We start from the raw sequence: 17,253 nt of genomic DNA on the forward strand, positions 1-17,253 counted from the left end.
CTTGAAAACAAGTCGAAACAGGGTTTTTGTTTGAATTTAAAACAACTTCAATACTTATCTTTTAAATGAGATAAAAAGCGTATTATATCCAAATATTCGACTGTAAGGGTGCAGAGAGGAATGGTCAAATTGTCAATTGAAGCTTTTTACTATGAGTGGAACATTTATGCAAAACAGAAGTTACCTGAGAAACGAATAGCCTTGATTGATTGCTTGCCGACATGCCGTCGGAGCTAAGAAAACCACACAATAAGACCACGTGCCACGCGTGCGAAAATGAAAAACAAGATTTGCATTGTGCTACAGACAAAACATCCCAGACATTTTTCTTGTGGAAAAAATTATATGCGCTCAAATACATTTTAACAGGACTTAACTGAATCTTGATTTCGCCCTCTACACATAATGACATTTCAATCGAGAAGGGCACTATGCGCGGCAACTTACCTCTTCCCTATGCGGTAAAAAAGTAGACATTTCCAACATGCATGCAGGGAATAAGCTTTGCAGCAAATCAATGTACATTTAATACACGCACCAGTAGTTGCGTTCTAGGTTTCGAACGAACTGGAAAATAAAGAAATCACATTGAGCTTGGCGAGTCTCAAGCGAGAAGCTTGATAAGATAAAAATTCTTAAAGAAAAATCAATCGGTTGGCTAGCAATCCTGATTTTTTTTATCGAAGAAACCTGCTAAATGGCATTGAAAGTAAATGATTTCCATTCAACCGGTCTAACGACCTTGACCCAATAAAATATTCCCTCGAGGGCAAAAAGGTTGTAAACAACCGGCTTAACTATTTCGACTGTCCCAAAACTACCTTTTCCTAATGGTAAAAAACAAACTTAACTCTCTGATGTTTTTTATCACTTTTCAGTGGAACCTTCAAAGATACTGACATTCATTTCACCCAGATTCCACGTAAATGGCCTTTCGGAAGCCCTACTTCAAACCGTGACGTTGGCGAAATCTGTTATCTTTCGTAAGCCAATTAATAACCCAATCCTAAAATCTTATTGCTAATCCGTACTTTTCATTAGATACTTGTATAAGCTTATAAAGAGAAAATCTTAGCCTATTATGCCCTAACTGAATCAACTCCAAGGAAGCGGGCTTCACCAACACTGATTTACTCTCCTGCGAGACAAAACTTGTTTCCGGGCTTTCATTTAATAACTTATGGCAGATTATTTTTGCCTCCGCAAATCATGAATATTTCCAAGTGATAAATTAAGTCTGATGTCCAGACTCAATGCGACTGGTAAACTAACTAATAAATAAAGGGAGTAGTTTCCTAAAGAAACTACGGTGCTGCGTCAGGGGGATTATAACGAGATAATTTTGGTTCTAACAACTGAGTTGATAAAGTAAATTGGCCACCGTAAAGAGTTTCAAAGCTGACGTTTCGAGCGTTAGCCCTTCGTCGGAGCGAAAGGCGACGAAACATTCTGACGAAGGGCTAACGCTCGAAACGTCAGCTTTGAAACTCTTTGCGGTGGTCAATTTACATTATCAACTCAGTTGATGAAACCAAATTATCTTGATAAACTTTCTAGGTTCATTTTCAATTTTATTCCAATTTTTGTTTCTCCTTTATGTCAACTTCTGATTTAGCGTCCCAGATAAAAATATGTTTTACTGTAAGTGATATAGACAATTTCTGTCGGCCTATGATACCAAACAGTTGGTGTACCGTTTTCTTCCTCTTTAGCTGAAATACGTAGACAATACAAACATGTTTCTGCAGCTTGGGAGACATGAAACTCAATTCAGAATTGTCAAACTGTCACCTCCAACAGTTTTAACGCCTTTTGAAAAACATGTCGGAGTCTTCTTTGGATTTTTAGAAGTTTAAAAGTTCATGACCTTTAGATTTTAGAAGTTCATGCAAATACGACCGTATTTTCTACCTTTATTAAACGCGACTCAAAAGTTTTGACTCGAATTTATCGACTCTTACTAATAGTTCAATTTACCGACTCAATCTAACTGGAACAACAAAAAATTGTTTTTATTTTCGCGGCTGCATTCATTTAGTGGCAAACGACTAGGAACCAATTTAAACATACTAATTAATTAGTAATTAATGGTGCGAAACTGCACAAAGCGGGAACTGATCTATCACTACGAAAGGCATGAATCTTATAAAGCTGTTGTGACAAACTGACGTACTTCTTTATTTAATGGGCTGGCCAAACCCGGAAAAAGGGCCCAATCTGCTTATTTCTACCGAAGACCCAACTGTTCAGCATTTAGATATGCAAGGCAGAACTTTTCAGACACGCTAATATTGACTGATTTTAAAAGACAGACAACCCGTTGAAACTGAGGCAAAAGCATACCTATATCTTTTAAAGCCAACCTTTCAAACAACCATCTTCCCTCATGCACCTCCCAAATCAAATCGTCGTAAAGAAGAAAAGAAAATACGGTACAAAGATATATTCACCTGAATCAAGGGAAACTTGAAGATTCTATTATTTCCTCTTGTCCGAATGCAGCGCATGTGCTAGGGGGAGGCACTGTAACACTGATTTTGTATGACACAGCTGAGAAACTAATTCATATTAAGACTTTTTTTGTTTTCTCAAAACAAAGGAAAATGTGTAGAGTGTCGTCTGGTTTAAGTTTTGCATCTAATTGGTTGAAAACATGGCAACGTGGAGTTTCCCAAACAAGTATGGTTCAACACGAATTTTTTAAAAGTTTTCTTCATCGCTGAATAACGTATCGAAATGTGCCGCATATTGAATTCAGTATAAGTTCAATAGACATCATTGAATGAGGAAACTCTTGGAAAAAAGTTATTGCAAATAAATTCCGCAAGTTAAATAATTTGTCAAATTTCTAGTTCATTTAATTTAAAAGAGGAATCAATCTACTTTCTCCGTTTCTATTACACTTCGTACATAAATGTTGGTAAATGAAGGTAAAACGCTTAACCAACTAACTGTTCTCTTTTGGCTCTAATTAATCCACATTTAAATTGTGGCCATTATTGAGATGCGATTCTCCTAACCAGTTCGAGACCAAGTTGTACACAAGGAAAAGAACTGCGTTGTGTGGAAACGCTCGTAGTAAGCATGGTCCTAGGCCCGCGTAAAAACTTTTCAAGCCTCCTGCCCTGTACGTTTGAAGAAAACAATCCGCAGTTCCTTTGTAGATAAAAAGTCCTTTATTCCCATCTGCCTGCATACGAGACTTAATGCCGTCAAACGGAAAAGTGGAGAACCAGCTTATCATTCCAGCAAGGCCTCCAGCGAACACTGTAACCAGCGGTTGCATGTCAGTGCGTGACTTTTTTTGTGAGAGCGCATCCAGAAGGATCTCGTATGATGCAAAGTAAACGGCAAAGCCCGGGATATCCCGGAAAACAAGAGGTGTAGCTCCTTGGAAAAATCCCCTGCTACCGGCCGTCTTGTAAATCTTGCGGATGCAATCTAGAGCTCCGCGATAGTGCGAAGATTTCCCATGCTTTCCTAACGAAACTATAGCAAAACGCTTGTCATAATTTTGAAACAAAAGCAAAAACATGACTTAGCTCGTTATATATATCAATATTGGCATACTGCCTGAATTGCTGAAATGAAATCTCTGCTCGATCTAAACCTTTTATTACCAGAAGTGATTAACATGTAACTTCTGATGGTGACTCTGAATGCTATCCGTCAAACAGTTCATAAGAGCAGACATGATATTCAGCTAGCAGATGTAATCTTAGCGTAAAACCAAATTCTCTTGTCTAACTGCAAGGAGCTGTATAGCAGTCAGTCGGAAGGAAAGCTAATTGGATCTTGGGTGATAAAGGGTTAAGTCGAACTTCATCATGTCGAGCAAGTTCCTCTGAACACTTTTCCTATCCCCGACATGACTTTTCATCAAAGACATGAGTACAATTCCACAAGTTTCTGCCTTACCATTCTTAGCAGTTCTCAGGTTCCAAATAAAGATTGAAAGTAAAAACGCGCCAAGTGTCTAAAGCGCTGGAAAACGCAGGAGATCAGGTCGCGATTGGCTAACGTTTAGCATTTGATTGTATGAGATAAATGACGTAAATTTCTTGACCAATCAAAAAGCGAGCTTAAGCAAAACTATTTAAAAATTAATTTCGACAACGATTTGAAAATAACTCAACTAGCTTGTACCTTCGGTTTGCATCTGTAGTTTGATCTTGATAAGTTCCATAGGACTCACCACCCAGAGCTGAGCGGCTCCCGAGGCAGCCGCGGCCACACAGACGTGAGACAGCGCTGGCTTGTCCCCTTTCTCGGATGAGAACATTTTCAGCACATTACCATATACTCCAAATAAAATGGCGTTCTGTAGGGCCACAGCAGCAAGAGGAGGTACCATGCCTTTGAACAAACCGAATACCTAACATGGATCAAGATAAGATCGAGTAGGAAAGTAGAAAGGAAAGAGGAAAAACATAACCCCTTAGGAAAACAAGAGATATACGGCAATCACCAGGACAATGCCTAAGAGGACGTCTATTAATACACTTAAGCATATGACCTGCGGTGTTATTTAAGGATTTCCCGCCCTATGAAAAGGTGCTAACTGCACATGTGTAAAAAATTATGATAATTTTTTTAACGTGTGTTAGATATCAGCAATCATCTACGGAAACGTCACTCACTGACTTATGGCATAAAACGGAGCGAAATAGTGAACCGCGCAAAAGCAGCGGTAGAGCAAAAACGAGGAAAGCCCAGGCCGGGTGAAGTTGAGAACTTAACACAATTCAACCCAAACCTTTCTGCTTTTTAATTTTACTCCTCCGCTCTCATCGCGCCTTAGTTGCTTGAATAAGACTTGAAGAGAATATTCAACGAAGCTCTCACCGTTTCATGTTTGATGATATTGTAAAAACAGGAAAACGATGTGGTGACGGCTGGTTTTCTTCCTGAAGAGAGAACTTGCATTCTCACCTGTGAATAATATGAGGTCCATTATATATTTTTGAAATAGCTGTAGAAATTCTAGTGATCTCGCGCGCTCATTGGTCGAGAGCAATTGTCAATAAGGTTTTATAAGATAAGTTCAATTTTACAAGCATTTTGATTTCTTACTTAAGATCTGTTAGAGGAAAACCGAATCGCTGACAATGCAGGAGATTTCCACCACTCTCCCCAGCTCTTAGCATATTGAACTGTGCCGTGGGGTATGGAACCCATGGAAACTGTGTTTCTCGCCTTACATTTACATTTGCGTTTGCGTTAACCCGGTTCACACGTGTGGGAAGCGAACGCAAACGCAACTAAAAGTGCAAGAAAAAATATTTTTTCCATTTCTTACGTTGACGCTTGCGTTCGCGCTTGCATTCCAATTGCATTAAGGTAGTTCACACAAACATTTCCATGCATTTACATTTGTGTTACATTTGCATCGCACGTGTGAACCAGGCATTAGTTACTCTATCGGAATCGCGAAGGCTAATTAAAGTTCAAAAAGGTCACAATGTTAATACTTATTAGCCTGGATAGGCCCAAGGTTGAACACGCGTTTCGCTCACCTTCACAGTATCCAACGGTTGTGTGACAATCACTCCAGCGCATCCTGCAGTTTAGGAAAGAAATATAGGAAAAAAGAAGGGTAATGTGGTAAACCCGTCGTATTCGATATGTACAATAGAACGATGCTATACGTGGTATGATAAACATCGCTGGCGTGCGCTTTCATATTTGAAGCTTCTGCGATAAACGAGTCACTCTTTTACTCACAATTTCTCAATTCTCTGCTTAAGTAATAGCCGTCGCGTGATCAGAAAATAAAATTTCATTATTTTTGCCGCGTGCTATGCACATGCTAAACGCAACCAACTATCACCCGTACTTTCAGCGCGTAAAGAATGGTGACAGGTTGGATGGAGTCCAAGTCGATTATACCAGACTTAAAATGCAAATCTCGACCAGAAAACGTACAACACGCATAAAAAATCTCGCCTCGTGTGAATATTAGGGAGTTTAAGATGTCACTACGGCGACAGCGACTTGTGGTAATATGTTACTGAAAAAACGTAATTTATTTTCCTCTAAGATTTTCACCAATAGTTCGATCCGTTTCTGACGGTGCGACATCTTCACTTCGGCATAACATGTGAATGTGGTGTCAAGTTCAAAGTAAAAATGGGACTAGATTCAGTTTTTAGATTCGGTTTTTGTTGATGTTCAGAATAAGGTCTCAGTAAGGCATAGGATAACATATAGACTGGAGTACTTTTTAAGACCATTTTTTGGGACCACTTTATCGGGAGGGGGGGGGGTGGAGATAGCCCTCTAGTATTCAGGCGGGGGTGGGATACTATCTATGACTACTCAGGAAAAGGTAGGGGGCAGACTGTTGTTGCTCAGGGAGGGAAGATTGCTTTCAACGTTTGTACCGACAATGTTTTCATAGTAGAGGTGTAAACGTTGAAATTTCAATAGCGTTGGTGAATACCATGCCGCTAAATTAAGGGCTAAGGACCGGAAATTTCGCGATCTCTTTTTTCAATTAAGATCAATGACAAAAGGTAGATGGAAAAAATTTAGTAATGATATACTGAAAGGGAAACGTTAAGCAACTGGTGGATGATTCGTGATAACCAGTGAGTATTATTTAGCACTGGAACGAGTCAACTTAAAAGGCACATGCATGACTCAAGAGTGGATGATAGAAAACGGGAATTGGCGATATTTTCAATAACAATTATAGTCCAGTGTTCAGATGCCAGCTTCGCATTCGCATGACAAAAAAAAAAAAATAAAGAAACGCCACCACTATGCGCAAAAATTTTAACATAAGAAATAGCCAGTCGGAAAACCACTCAAAATAATTTGTATGATCCAGTAAAAAAAAAAAAAATAACATTAATCATTAGCATTTGTTGATACAACTTCCCCCCACCCCTCCCTGCGTATTAGCGGTTCGTCTTCTTCCCCTCCCCGTAACAATAGTCTGCCTCCCACCCTCCCTGATTACTGATAGACTCATCCCACCCCTCCCTGAGTACTGATGGTCTGCCTACCCCCAATAAAATGGTACAAAAAAGAGGGTCTAGAGGATGGTCCAAAAAAATGGCCCCAAAAAATAGTCCGATAGTCCAGGAGTCCAGGGGTCCAATGGTCTAGTCTTCCTTTTGTCCTATAACGTCTCGGTAACGCATGGTTTTAAATTTTAGCCTCGGCCTTCGATCGGCTTAATGGCTGCTACCCCCTACCTCGACCTCAATTATTCTGGAAAAATAAAATATTTTTTTCTTATTTGATCATTAGTTTGGTTAAATTTCCGCACAGCCCTATACTATTGTAAAACAGATCTGTTTTCCCAATGGCAATGTATTGTATTTTTCATTGTTTTCTCTATCCAAGAACTGAATGCATGATGTAGTATGGGACTGTGCGGAGATTTTATCATTAGCTTCGCTGCGTTCTCATTAAATCTTTTGTTTCGCTACGTTCTTAAGGTCGTCATCGTCGTAGTGGTTTTCTTACAGTTCCTTTATATCAAAGTAACTGTCGACGGAGAGGTTTCATGGACGAATTTACATCAAGCCTCGCTGATTTATATCAACAATACCACTAAAGTAATTACTTCCCGGGGTCTGTTCGATTCTTTACTCCATACAAAGTGGGTTTGAGTAAAATAAATAATTTCCCCTTGATTTACCTGCGCACCAACCGGCAATGAATTCACGTCCGACCTCCATCTCTCAGCATTTGAATAAATAATATATGACAATAAGATGCTTCCAACGTAAAAAGACTGGTTTCTAACGTCTGGAATGCCTGGAGCAATATTTGACGATGGTCGACATGGCGAAAGTAAGTGCGCTTTGATTGCAATCTTCTATCCTTCTTGCGACGAAAACACCTTCTTTGATTCTATAGAAAAAATATGAAAATTAAGTTATGGCTAAGTTCGACTAGTATCGAGGCCATCTTTTTCTTTTTCAATCAAAAACTCGCCTATAACATTTAGCAGCGGAGCTCGCAGCGCGCGCAACCTCCAGGAGGGAGCTCTAAATCTTGAATCACGACAGATTTTGGCGAAGACATATTCAGTTATTAGGTGTATACGTTTGCCTTTCAACCTTATTTCAAAGAACTATTGCTGACCTGTTCAGTTTCAAGCTAAATTTGCTCTAGTTTGCCTCGATTTTCTCAGTTCTGTTCATGTGAACACTTAATGAACAAAATTTTCCTTTACTCCTCGACACCCCTCATTAAATGATTCCTAGACAGACAAATGTAATAGACCTATTCTTCACAATGCGCATATATGTTTGCTGAAAGCAGCTTTGAAAAAAGACTGAAATTTAAAGTAAAACTGAATTTTAAATTAAGCCTGGAAAATAATATCAATCAGCTTTGATCAAATCTCAGGGGCTGGGTAGAGGTGTTAACAGGAATGGCTTACCATGAAAAATTAATTGACTTTTTTTTGTGTGTCTTTTGGTTTCTCATTGTATTTTGTGTTGTTTAAACTGTAAACTTTGCTGCCTTTGTTTGTTTGATTTCTGTTGTGCCACAGACTGACTCTTAACTTGAAGAAAAAAAGTTTGCATGGTTTTCAATAATTATGCTTTCCTGTGATTTCTCTTTACAGCCAGTGTTGTATTCTTATTTCCGAAGTTCTTGCTCATGGAGAGTTAGGACTGGTATGTCATGACAGTGTTTTTCAGATTGCCTTATTTGATATCCTCAGCTACATCAGATGATAACTGGGTTTGGTCATGCAAGGTCAATAATATTTGGGGCATGAAAGAAGTTGGAGCATAATAATATTAATAGTTTGACTGAGTGTTGAACATCCAATTTTTCAAATAGGAATATTACATCCAGAACATTGTTGCTGAACAAGAAAGCTACTAAAATTTTGGGATGCTCTTAAAAAGTTATTGCATAATTGATCTACCCAGATTGGCACAGGCACAAGTTCAAGAAGGTTGTATTTAAATATTCCAGTATTTTTTAAATCTTTTTTCATGAAAGAGCAAAATATAAAAAATTCAGTTTCCTCAATGTTTTAACAAAAAGAAATAATAAATGACAGAGTGACCTAAAATGAAACATAGGCCAAGCATTATTTCCCAAGTCTTTCAACGTAAAGCGTTTGCAAAATAGATGCCAACTGCCTACTTTTATGATTATGCAAAAAATACAAGGCTTCTTGTGAAACTCAGTAATGCTACTATTGTGTTTCCTTAGCTCTTGCCTTAAAAGAAATTGATTATGACACACATGCTGTTCACTTGCTGAAAGATGGAGGCCAGCAAGTAAGTTTTTACAAATGTCTTTGGTTGGCTCTTTAATTTTGAGTATTCACACAAATGAGGTGGACACACAACATGATATGATATGATATTTTTTGTTAAGATATCAAAGCACAGTACTTCTCCCCACTCTATCAGTACAATATTAAGCAGACAAGTAGTGAGAATAAAGAAAAATATCAACTAGGGGATTATTGGTCAATCCAATTCCAAATTCTCCAAACTAATTTTATATGAGTTGTATGGCAGAAAGTAAGGGGAATTACTAATGATATCTTGGGAGTTAAAGGGTCAATTAAAAATTTTGTATATATGATGATTTATGCATCTGTGTGGCGGGCTTCAGACACAGAGAAAAGGCTGTTGTGTTGATAGGACCTTTAAGTTTGCAATTCAGCAAATTTAGACATATTAAAAAGAGGAGTTACCAGTATCCATTACAATAGAATAACCTTACATGAGATAAAATATGGTTAACTTTGTTATTTATATGTGCAAAAATTATGATTGTTCTTGTAAAGTTTTCAGATGAGTTTAAAAAGTTAAATCCCATGGGCTATGTTCCTGCTCTGGTTATAGATGGACACACCCTTGCTGACTCAGTAAGTGTGGAATCTTTGCATTTGGGTAGTGGTAGTCTGTGAAGGAAGCCTCATGAAATTCTGATGAAGGGGAGAGGGGCAATTTTCCATGGACTAGCATCTCATCCAGGGGGGAGTAGAAATACTCCTAGTCATGATTAGGAGCACACTGGATGAGTTATTCCATCCATAGTTACCTTCTCTTCCTTCAATTAGTTTGGCAGGTACTCTTTGTCAAACAACCTATGCATTGGAGATCCTGATAATTGCAAGATGCAGAGGGAAAAAAATACACTTATTGATTAAAAGAACATTAAGCTTAGGGTCTAATGGATCATGTTCAATTTTGCAGCTGAGCATAATAGAGTATCTGGATGAAACAAGACCTGATCCCCCCCTGCTACCCAGAGATGAACCATTCAAGAAAGCACTGGTATGAAGTTATTCTCTGTTTTTGGAATATACAAAATTCTACCATCAATGTCCTCATATTTGAAGCTGAATTACAAGTAGTCATATATACATGATCTAATTTGGAGCAATTTTTGAAAGTAATCTGGGATGCTAAATGTTTTCTGCTTTACTTTGCTCTGTGATCAGTCTAGGAAACTTTCACCACCTTCTCAAACGATGATGTTCAAAACTAAAATCAATCACAACTTGGTTGCCAGCATTTTCTTGCATTTCAGGCAGTTTGGTTGGTTTAGTGTTGACGTCTTCTTGGCTCTGAAAAGTATTCTTCTCTCTTCTGATTGGGCATTCATCGGGTGGTGATGATGTTGGTTTTAGTTTTATTAATAGTACTCAATTTAAAAGCACTCTAGTTAGATTGAAATTATCAAATTTAATTCGTGGAAAATCTTTCAGGTGAGGCAAGTGAGCCAAACAATAGCTAGTGGAATACAACCAATCCAGAATCTTTCTGTCCTGAAGTATCTTGGCGACGAGAGAAAAGCAGAGTGGGGACATCATTGGATAAACAAAGGATTTCATAGTGAGTTAGCACATTCATTGAGTGACTTCCCCTTATAATAGAGGCTACGGTATGCAGCAAGTTAAATTAATTGCCTTCTGTTTTCCTGCAGCGCTTTTTACACTTTTCAATTCAAAGTAATAATAGTTGTGTGAGCTGTGAACAGGAGATTCTTACTTTTTTAAAAATTTCTTGATGTTAGAGTGAAAGGTGAGCAAGATTAGAGCCAAATTTTCCTCAGTGCGCTTTTGTCATGGGAATTATCCTTTAACTTGGTATTGATTGAGAGGAGAAGCTTCTCTGCAGCAGATTACCCACAATCAGCCAATACATGTAGATGGGCACAAAGCTCACTAGGCTATCTGGTTCATGTGCACTGCAACCTTCCCCTACCCCTCCCCCTTTCCTTCCCTCTTCTCCCCTCCCCACTCCTCCACACTTACAAAATGTTAAATCAGATATGGGTCTCATTCAATTGTGCAGTTCAATCATAAAACCCATTTAATTAGCTCCTAAGAGTGACTAGAATCTAATTTCTCCTCACAATGTCACCCCTGAATCAAATTTTATGGTCACCGGAATAAAGGAAATGATCACCAACAAAAGAAGCTCTTGATTGTTAACCAAATTCTCATTGCCAACACCTTAGGAATTGTATAGAGAACAGTACTGAGAATATACAGAATGCTGTTAGATTATAAAGGGTTAAATATTAATCATCTTGACTAACAGATCTGGAGAAAATCTTGGAAAGGACATCAGGGAAGTATTGTGTTGGAGATGAGGTAACTATCAATAAGAAATATGTTTCTTTAATAGGTAATATAATTACTGTTACAAATGTGCTCTCTTTATAATAAGTAATCTGTTAAGCATATCTGTAATTAATTGCTTATCATTTTCAACTTGGCAGATATCAATGGCTGACTTATGCCTGGTTCCTCAGGTGTACAATGCAAACAGGTATACCAGTTGTTTGAAGGCTGATTAGGGCCAACCTAGGGTTAAATTTTAATCTGGGTTTCTTTATCCCTTTGTTCAAAAGACTTTCTTGGATAATTTTCTATAATTATTTTCTATTTGGAAGGCATCCAGTTATCAACTGTAGACAAATAACAATTATCTTAACCCAGCTTTGAACAACCCGGCCCAGGGCTCTTATTTCATATTTAGGTCAGGATGGGGGGCAATTTTTTTGAGGGAAGGAGCTGGGTAAGAGCTTTTTTGAGGGAGGCACTTATTTCCTTTTCCCCAAATCTTGAACAGACATGATTTCTTTTTCTTGCCAGAGAACATTTACACATTAACAACAAAATAATTGGTGTGTTGATATACAGTAGCTGACCCTAGAGAGTTGTTATTCAAAGTTATTTTTCGAAGCCTAACTTGTTCACAAAGTGAAAGAATAATGTTGAATGGGCAAGCTAATTTCAAAATTAAGCACTTTAATATTTCAACAAATGTAATCATTTTTGTAAAGGAGAGGAAGGAGGGAAAGATGTGAGCATGATTTGAGCAGAGGCAGTAATTTTGAGGTTGTGCAGAGGGTGGACCAAGATTGCGCTCTTGAACTTATCACATCTGTGTTGTCACTGGCTTCCTATGAATTATACTCTTCTCACAACTTTTTGAGGGGATGGGAGTGGATGGACAGGGCAATTTTTTGAGCAGAAGGGGGTGGATGGACATAGGCAATTTTTTTAAGGGGATAGGGGTGGATGGACATGGTAATTTTTTTAAGTGGATGGGGGTGGATAGACAAGATAACCTTTTTCAAGAGGATGGGGTTGGGTAGACAGAGTAATTTTTTAAGGGAATGGGGATGTATGGACAGGGTAATATTTTAGGGGTATGGGGGTTGATGGACAGGATAATTTTTGGAGGGGTGGGGGTGGATGGATTAAGGCAATTTTTTTATATGATTTGGGCGAGATTGCTTTTGGGCAACTTGACCTTAAACTGCTACATTTGAATCATACCCTTCTCACACAAGGCTCTTTTTGGTGATAGGTTTAAAGTTGACATGTCCCAGTTTCCAGTCATATCAAGAATTAATGATGATCTCTCCAAGTTAGAGGCTTTCAAAGTGTCCCACCCTTCTAAACAACCTGACTGTCCGGAAGAATCGAGGGAGTAAATGCATAGCGCACTAGGACTTAAAGCAGAGAAAGTAAAATTTCCTCTTGATGAAATTTCGTTAAGCGTGGCCTTTCATTTACTCCAAGGATATTTCTATTCAGTCATATTCATTGATTGAATTAATAATCTAATTTACACCGTTTAACGTATGTTAGGAATTCTGGTAATAAAGTGTCAAAATATTATTAATAAAACCTTCTGCGCTTCAGAATCTTACGACTCCAACCTCTTAACAATAAGATTATAAGCCCGAGACTTTTGTCGCGTGACAGTTGATGACAACGAAACCCAATTAAACTAGTAAACTATAAATCTCAGAGTCGATCAAAACGGTTACCGATCACTTCCCCGACATGTCAACTCGCCAACAACACTTGTAAATTTGCCAAAAACCTTTGTTCAACTCGTCGACACCACTGATCAACTCCCTGACGTCACTGGTCAACTGCCACAATGAATTTGGACTTGGTTAAAAAAAAAACAAAACAAAATAAAACAAACAAATACACGAAAGAAATTAAGGCAAAATGACAGCAAATGACACATCATGCAAATCACATGCAAATAGTCATGAATATGTCACGCTTTTATACATTGGTTCATCACCCCCTTTTTTCTCCTTATTCGTCCTTTTTCCTTTGCCTTCTGTATCACTTTTTCTACAAAAGTTGCTTATAAAAACATTTTGAGAGAGGGGGTCGTTATGAAGTTAGTTCGTAGGCTGCACGTGTATGAAAGTGCTAACCTATCTGTGTGCATGAGTAGCTTAATTGACTTCGCTAATACATAGTTGCATGATTCTGCTTGCATCATCTGAAAAATTACTGATTCGCTGCTGCCTCATAAACACCGTCATATTACTTAGCCTCTCTCAGAAATGCCTCAAGTGCCGTTATGGGAATCGGAGGAAATGTACAAGAGGTCTTTCCGGGCACTTATAGACAACTCCAACATCAGACAATCAGCTTTACTTCACTTGAATCAAGACGCTGCCGCTGAAGCTCTGAAGAAAGTTATAGACACAGTTGACCCGAGCGAGCCCCTTAAAATTTTGGGAATTGGTAGCGGCCCGGGTGACAAGGATTTGCTAATTTTACCAACTATAGGGGAATATTTTACGTCGAAAAAGGGCAAGAAGCCTGCACTCCAGAATGTGATCGTTGAACCAAGTTCCTGTCTCCTCGATGAATTCAAGGCGAAGGTTTCTTCGTTGCCGCCATTGTTACAACAGATTACCGAGAGTATCTCGTTTGAATGGCACCAGAAAACATTTCGTGAATTCCACGAGGAAACTGCTGAAAAGAATCGTTTTCAGCTCATTCACTTTTACCACAGCATTTATTACTTGGATGTGGAATACGCGCTGCGATCCTGTTTCGAAGAGCATCTGACAACCGACAGTGGGGTAATATTGTGTCTGGTTCAAGCTGAGGATTCATACTTTGCCCTGGTGAGCCACAAATTTAAGGGAAAACTGAGTTGTGGTTCAGAGGACATGTCCTTCCGCACGGATCAGGAGCTTGTTGCTATTGCTGAGAAACACGGATGGAAGTACTCCGTTCCCCTCAAGGAACAGTTTGAGATCAACGTGACCAGCTGCCTTGCCGAGGAGCCAACTGAAAGAGGTGACTTGTTGATTGACTTTTTGACTCAACAGCAAAATTTCCGGGCGACTGCCGAGCCAGATTTGTATCACAGTGTGATTGAGTTTATCGATTCATTGACTTTTACCAAAGAAAACGGCGACAAGTTTGTGCAAGGACGCAGTGCCGCAGTAATAATCTACAAGTGATAAAACGTTACTTGTTTATTTACACCTCTAAACAATACGGTGTTAGTCACGCAATAGTTCGACGTTGTCACGCAACGCTGACAAATTTTCCTTTTGTGTATTACCGTTAGAAAATCATCAGACATCAATCGACCTTTTCGAGCGTAGTGTATCTGCCAAGTTTCATAGAGTTTTTAAGCAAATACGTAAAAGTAATAGCCTTAAAACGTTAATTTTTGTGTTGAATGATACATAACCCTTTAACCCCTAAGAGTGACCAGATTCTAATTTCTCATTACAATATCATCCCTGAAACGAACATCGTGGTCGCGAGAATCAAGGAAATGATCATTAACTCCTCTTGATTTTTAAACAAATTCTCCTTGTCAGCGCTTCGGGAAATGTATAGAGAACAGAATGGAGAATATTCATACTGATGTTAGGGTGTAAAGGGTGGAGAGGTAAGTGCAATGTATTGAGAAAATGGTAAAAGTACCTGTACCAATGGGACTGCTGAATAATGTTAAAATACTGTAATCAAGCAACATGATTGTAGTAGCTTATTGAGAGCAATTAAAGAGTGAATTTCTCCATTAAATGAATATACAACAGCAAGGATACATCCGGATATCTTTGAAAACTGTAATTTTTTTGTCCTTCTTCGTTGCAGTATAAATTTTTTCACAATGGCGTCAATAAAATGCGTAAAGAAGCGCAAAACGGTAAACTGGGAGTCTATGGATTTCCATGTTTATCTCCCTGTTACCAATTTTGTTGCTTACAGGCCTTCACCCTTTGACTCCCAAGAGCGACCATTTGATTCTCATAGTGAGTCAAATTAACAAAGCAATTTATTCTGATTTAATAAACAAACTAACGATAATTTCACTTCACAACAATCTTTTTGTACTATTCGATTAAAACTCTTCATAATGAGCCCATTTCGATTGAGCGTCGTTACTTTACGACAGCAGGAGCCTAGTAATGGGCTCCTGACTACAGCCAATCAGCATAAAGGTAATTGTCACAAGGAGCCAATGAGAATTTAAAGTGAAAACAAGAAAACTTCATGAAGCGCGGGGAAATGCGATTGTTCAAGTCACTGTTGGCTTTAGTTCACAATATGATTGGTTGAGAAAGTGGCGCGAGCTTTCCAGGCCAGTCAGCGCGCGAAGTAAAGCAAAAGCAAAGCAATCCCAAAACTCCTTTCGGCACTCAGAAAAATTGCCCAATCGATCTTTTAAGGTTATTGATGCTCGAGCTTCTCACAAACCGCGACCAACCAACGGATGAATTTTAAAGATCTCAAGCCATGCCTTGAAGTGAGCTGTAACTCAAGATTTGCCAAAGGATCGAGGATTCTCTCTGTTCTTACATTCTTAGGCTATTCTGTCTGAGCCTTTCGCGTATAAAATCTGCGCTAATCGGTCCTCATATTTCGAAGTGTTACGTTGTATAACGACATTTTTAAAATCCTCTCTTAATTGCTCACATCCATCGTATTATGGTGTGTGTTTGTGTTAACTGCTAATCTCTCACCCTGATGTAAACTGCACGCCTTAATATCATAGTCGGGGCGTATTCCAGCTTTCGTCAGTGTAATGAAGCGACTAGGTAGGGCAGCGTTCAAACAGTGTTCAAACAGCGTTCAAACCCTGACCTTTTAATTCTGATTTAAGAGTGTAATTAACTTTTTTAGTTTAGACCCATACCTCTCACCGCTATTCAAAATGTCTTCCCTTCCTCTGGGTGCAACTGGAGTGTTCTCCAAGTTTTTAAATTTCAATAGTTTTTCAAGTGTCAACAGCCATAATGAATCAACGGCCTCGCAACTTTAATTGAATGGGTAAACCTTAAAGATTGCTCATCAGTCAGAGCGTGTAGGAGCTGTAAAAGAACTTGAATTTGTCGCGTCAAATCTCGAAATCAGCTGTTCACAACAGTTGCTTTGCCACTATTTTGTTACTGATCATTACCAGGTAAGATATCAGACGCCGAAGCATTCGGAATTCTAAATGAGTGTAGCTGACTTCGTTTGAAAATATGCGCTCAAAATAGAAAATGCCTTCATAGACATGATTCTTCAAACACTCGTCATTAACAAAAAGTGTTAGGTTCATCGTAAGTTCTACCACCCGGAAATGCAGTTATTGATGGACGGTATTTTCAAGAAGATTCCTTGGAAAGAGTTCAAAACTTTACAGATAGCCCACGCTAGTATATTCCCTAAACTTTTGAAATAGAATTCGTGTCTACCGGAACGTTCTCTGCGACCAAACCAACATGTTTAAGAACAAACGTAAACACTGACGTCATTATTAACTCACCCATAGAGGATTTCAAACAACGCGTATTCATATGGGTATATACTCATGCTGACAGGAAAGCGCAGGACTCGCAATCACTAGAAGACAGATGAAACCGTTCTTGCAATTTAAAAGTCGATTATCGTTTAGCTTCCACTAACTAGAACTAACCTGAGCTTGTTCTGCCACAATCTGGTTCTTTAAGAGCCGAGTAATGGCCAAATAA

General features: G+C 38.7%; 3 protein-coding genes across 4 annotated transcripts; 2 read left to right on the top strand and 1 right to left on the bottom strand.

Moving 5' to 3' along the window:
* Positions 1–1,779: 1,779 nt before the first annotated feature.
* On the bottom strand, positions 1,780–17,246 carry LOC131789076 (mitochondrial basic amino acids transporter). Its single transcript, XM_059106146.2, has 6 exons — positions 17,199–17,246; positions 7,652–7,866; positions 5,517–5,560; positions 4,846–4,932; positions 4,147–4,375; positions 1,780–3,489 (listed from the first exon to the last, which is right to left on the bottom strand). Exons 2-6 carry the CDS (start codon positions 7,689–7,691, stop codon positions 2,972–2,974), a joined length of 918 nt encoding a protein of 305 aa, XP_058962129.2. The 5' UTR covers positions 7,692–7,866; positions 17,199–17,246; the 3' UTR covers positions 1,780–2,971.
* LOC131789077 (maleylacetoacetate isomerase) lies at positions 7,766–13,161 on the top strand. 2 transcript variants are annotated; one of them, XM_059106148.2, is made up of 10 exons: positions 7,769–7,806; positions 8,591–8,642; positions 8,812–8,929; positions 9,193–9,260; positions 9,779–9,859; positions 10,191–10,271; positions 10,706–10,832; positions 11,544–11,596; positions 11,725–11,774; positions 12,822–13,161. In XM_059106148.2, exons 3-10 carry the CDS (start codon positions 8,866–8,868, stop codon positions 12,946–12,948), a joined length of 651 nt encoding a protein of 216 aa, XP_058962131.2. In that variant the 5' UTR covers positions 7,769–7,806; positions 8,591–8,642; positions 8,812–8,865; the 3' UTR covers positions 12,949–13,161. The 2 variants fall into 2 exon arrangements, with proteins under 2 accessions (XP_058962130.2, XP_058962131.2); XM_059106147.2 differs by lacking the exon at positions 8,812–8,929 and having other exon boundaries at positions 7,766–7,806.
* On the top strand, positions 13,576–15,280 carry LOC131789078 (histamine N-methyltransferase). Its single transcript, XM_059106149.2, has one exon. The coding sequence runs from the start codon at positions 13,828–13,830 to the stop codon at positions 14,740–14,742; it is 915 nt and encodes a 304-aa protein (XP_058962132.2). The 5' UTR covers positions 13,576–13,827; the 3' UTR covers positions 14,743–15,280.
* Positions 17,247–17,253: the final 7 nt, after the last annotated feature.

Source organism: Pocillopora verrucosa, chromosome 7 (genome assembly GCF_036669915.1).
Source record: "Pocillopora verrucosa isolate sample1 chromosome 7, ASM3666991v2, whole genome shotgun sequence".
NCBI lineage: Eukaryota > Metazoa > Cnidaria > Anthozoa > Scleractinia > Pocilloporidae > Pocillopora > Pocillopora verrucosa.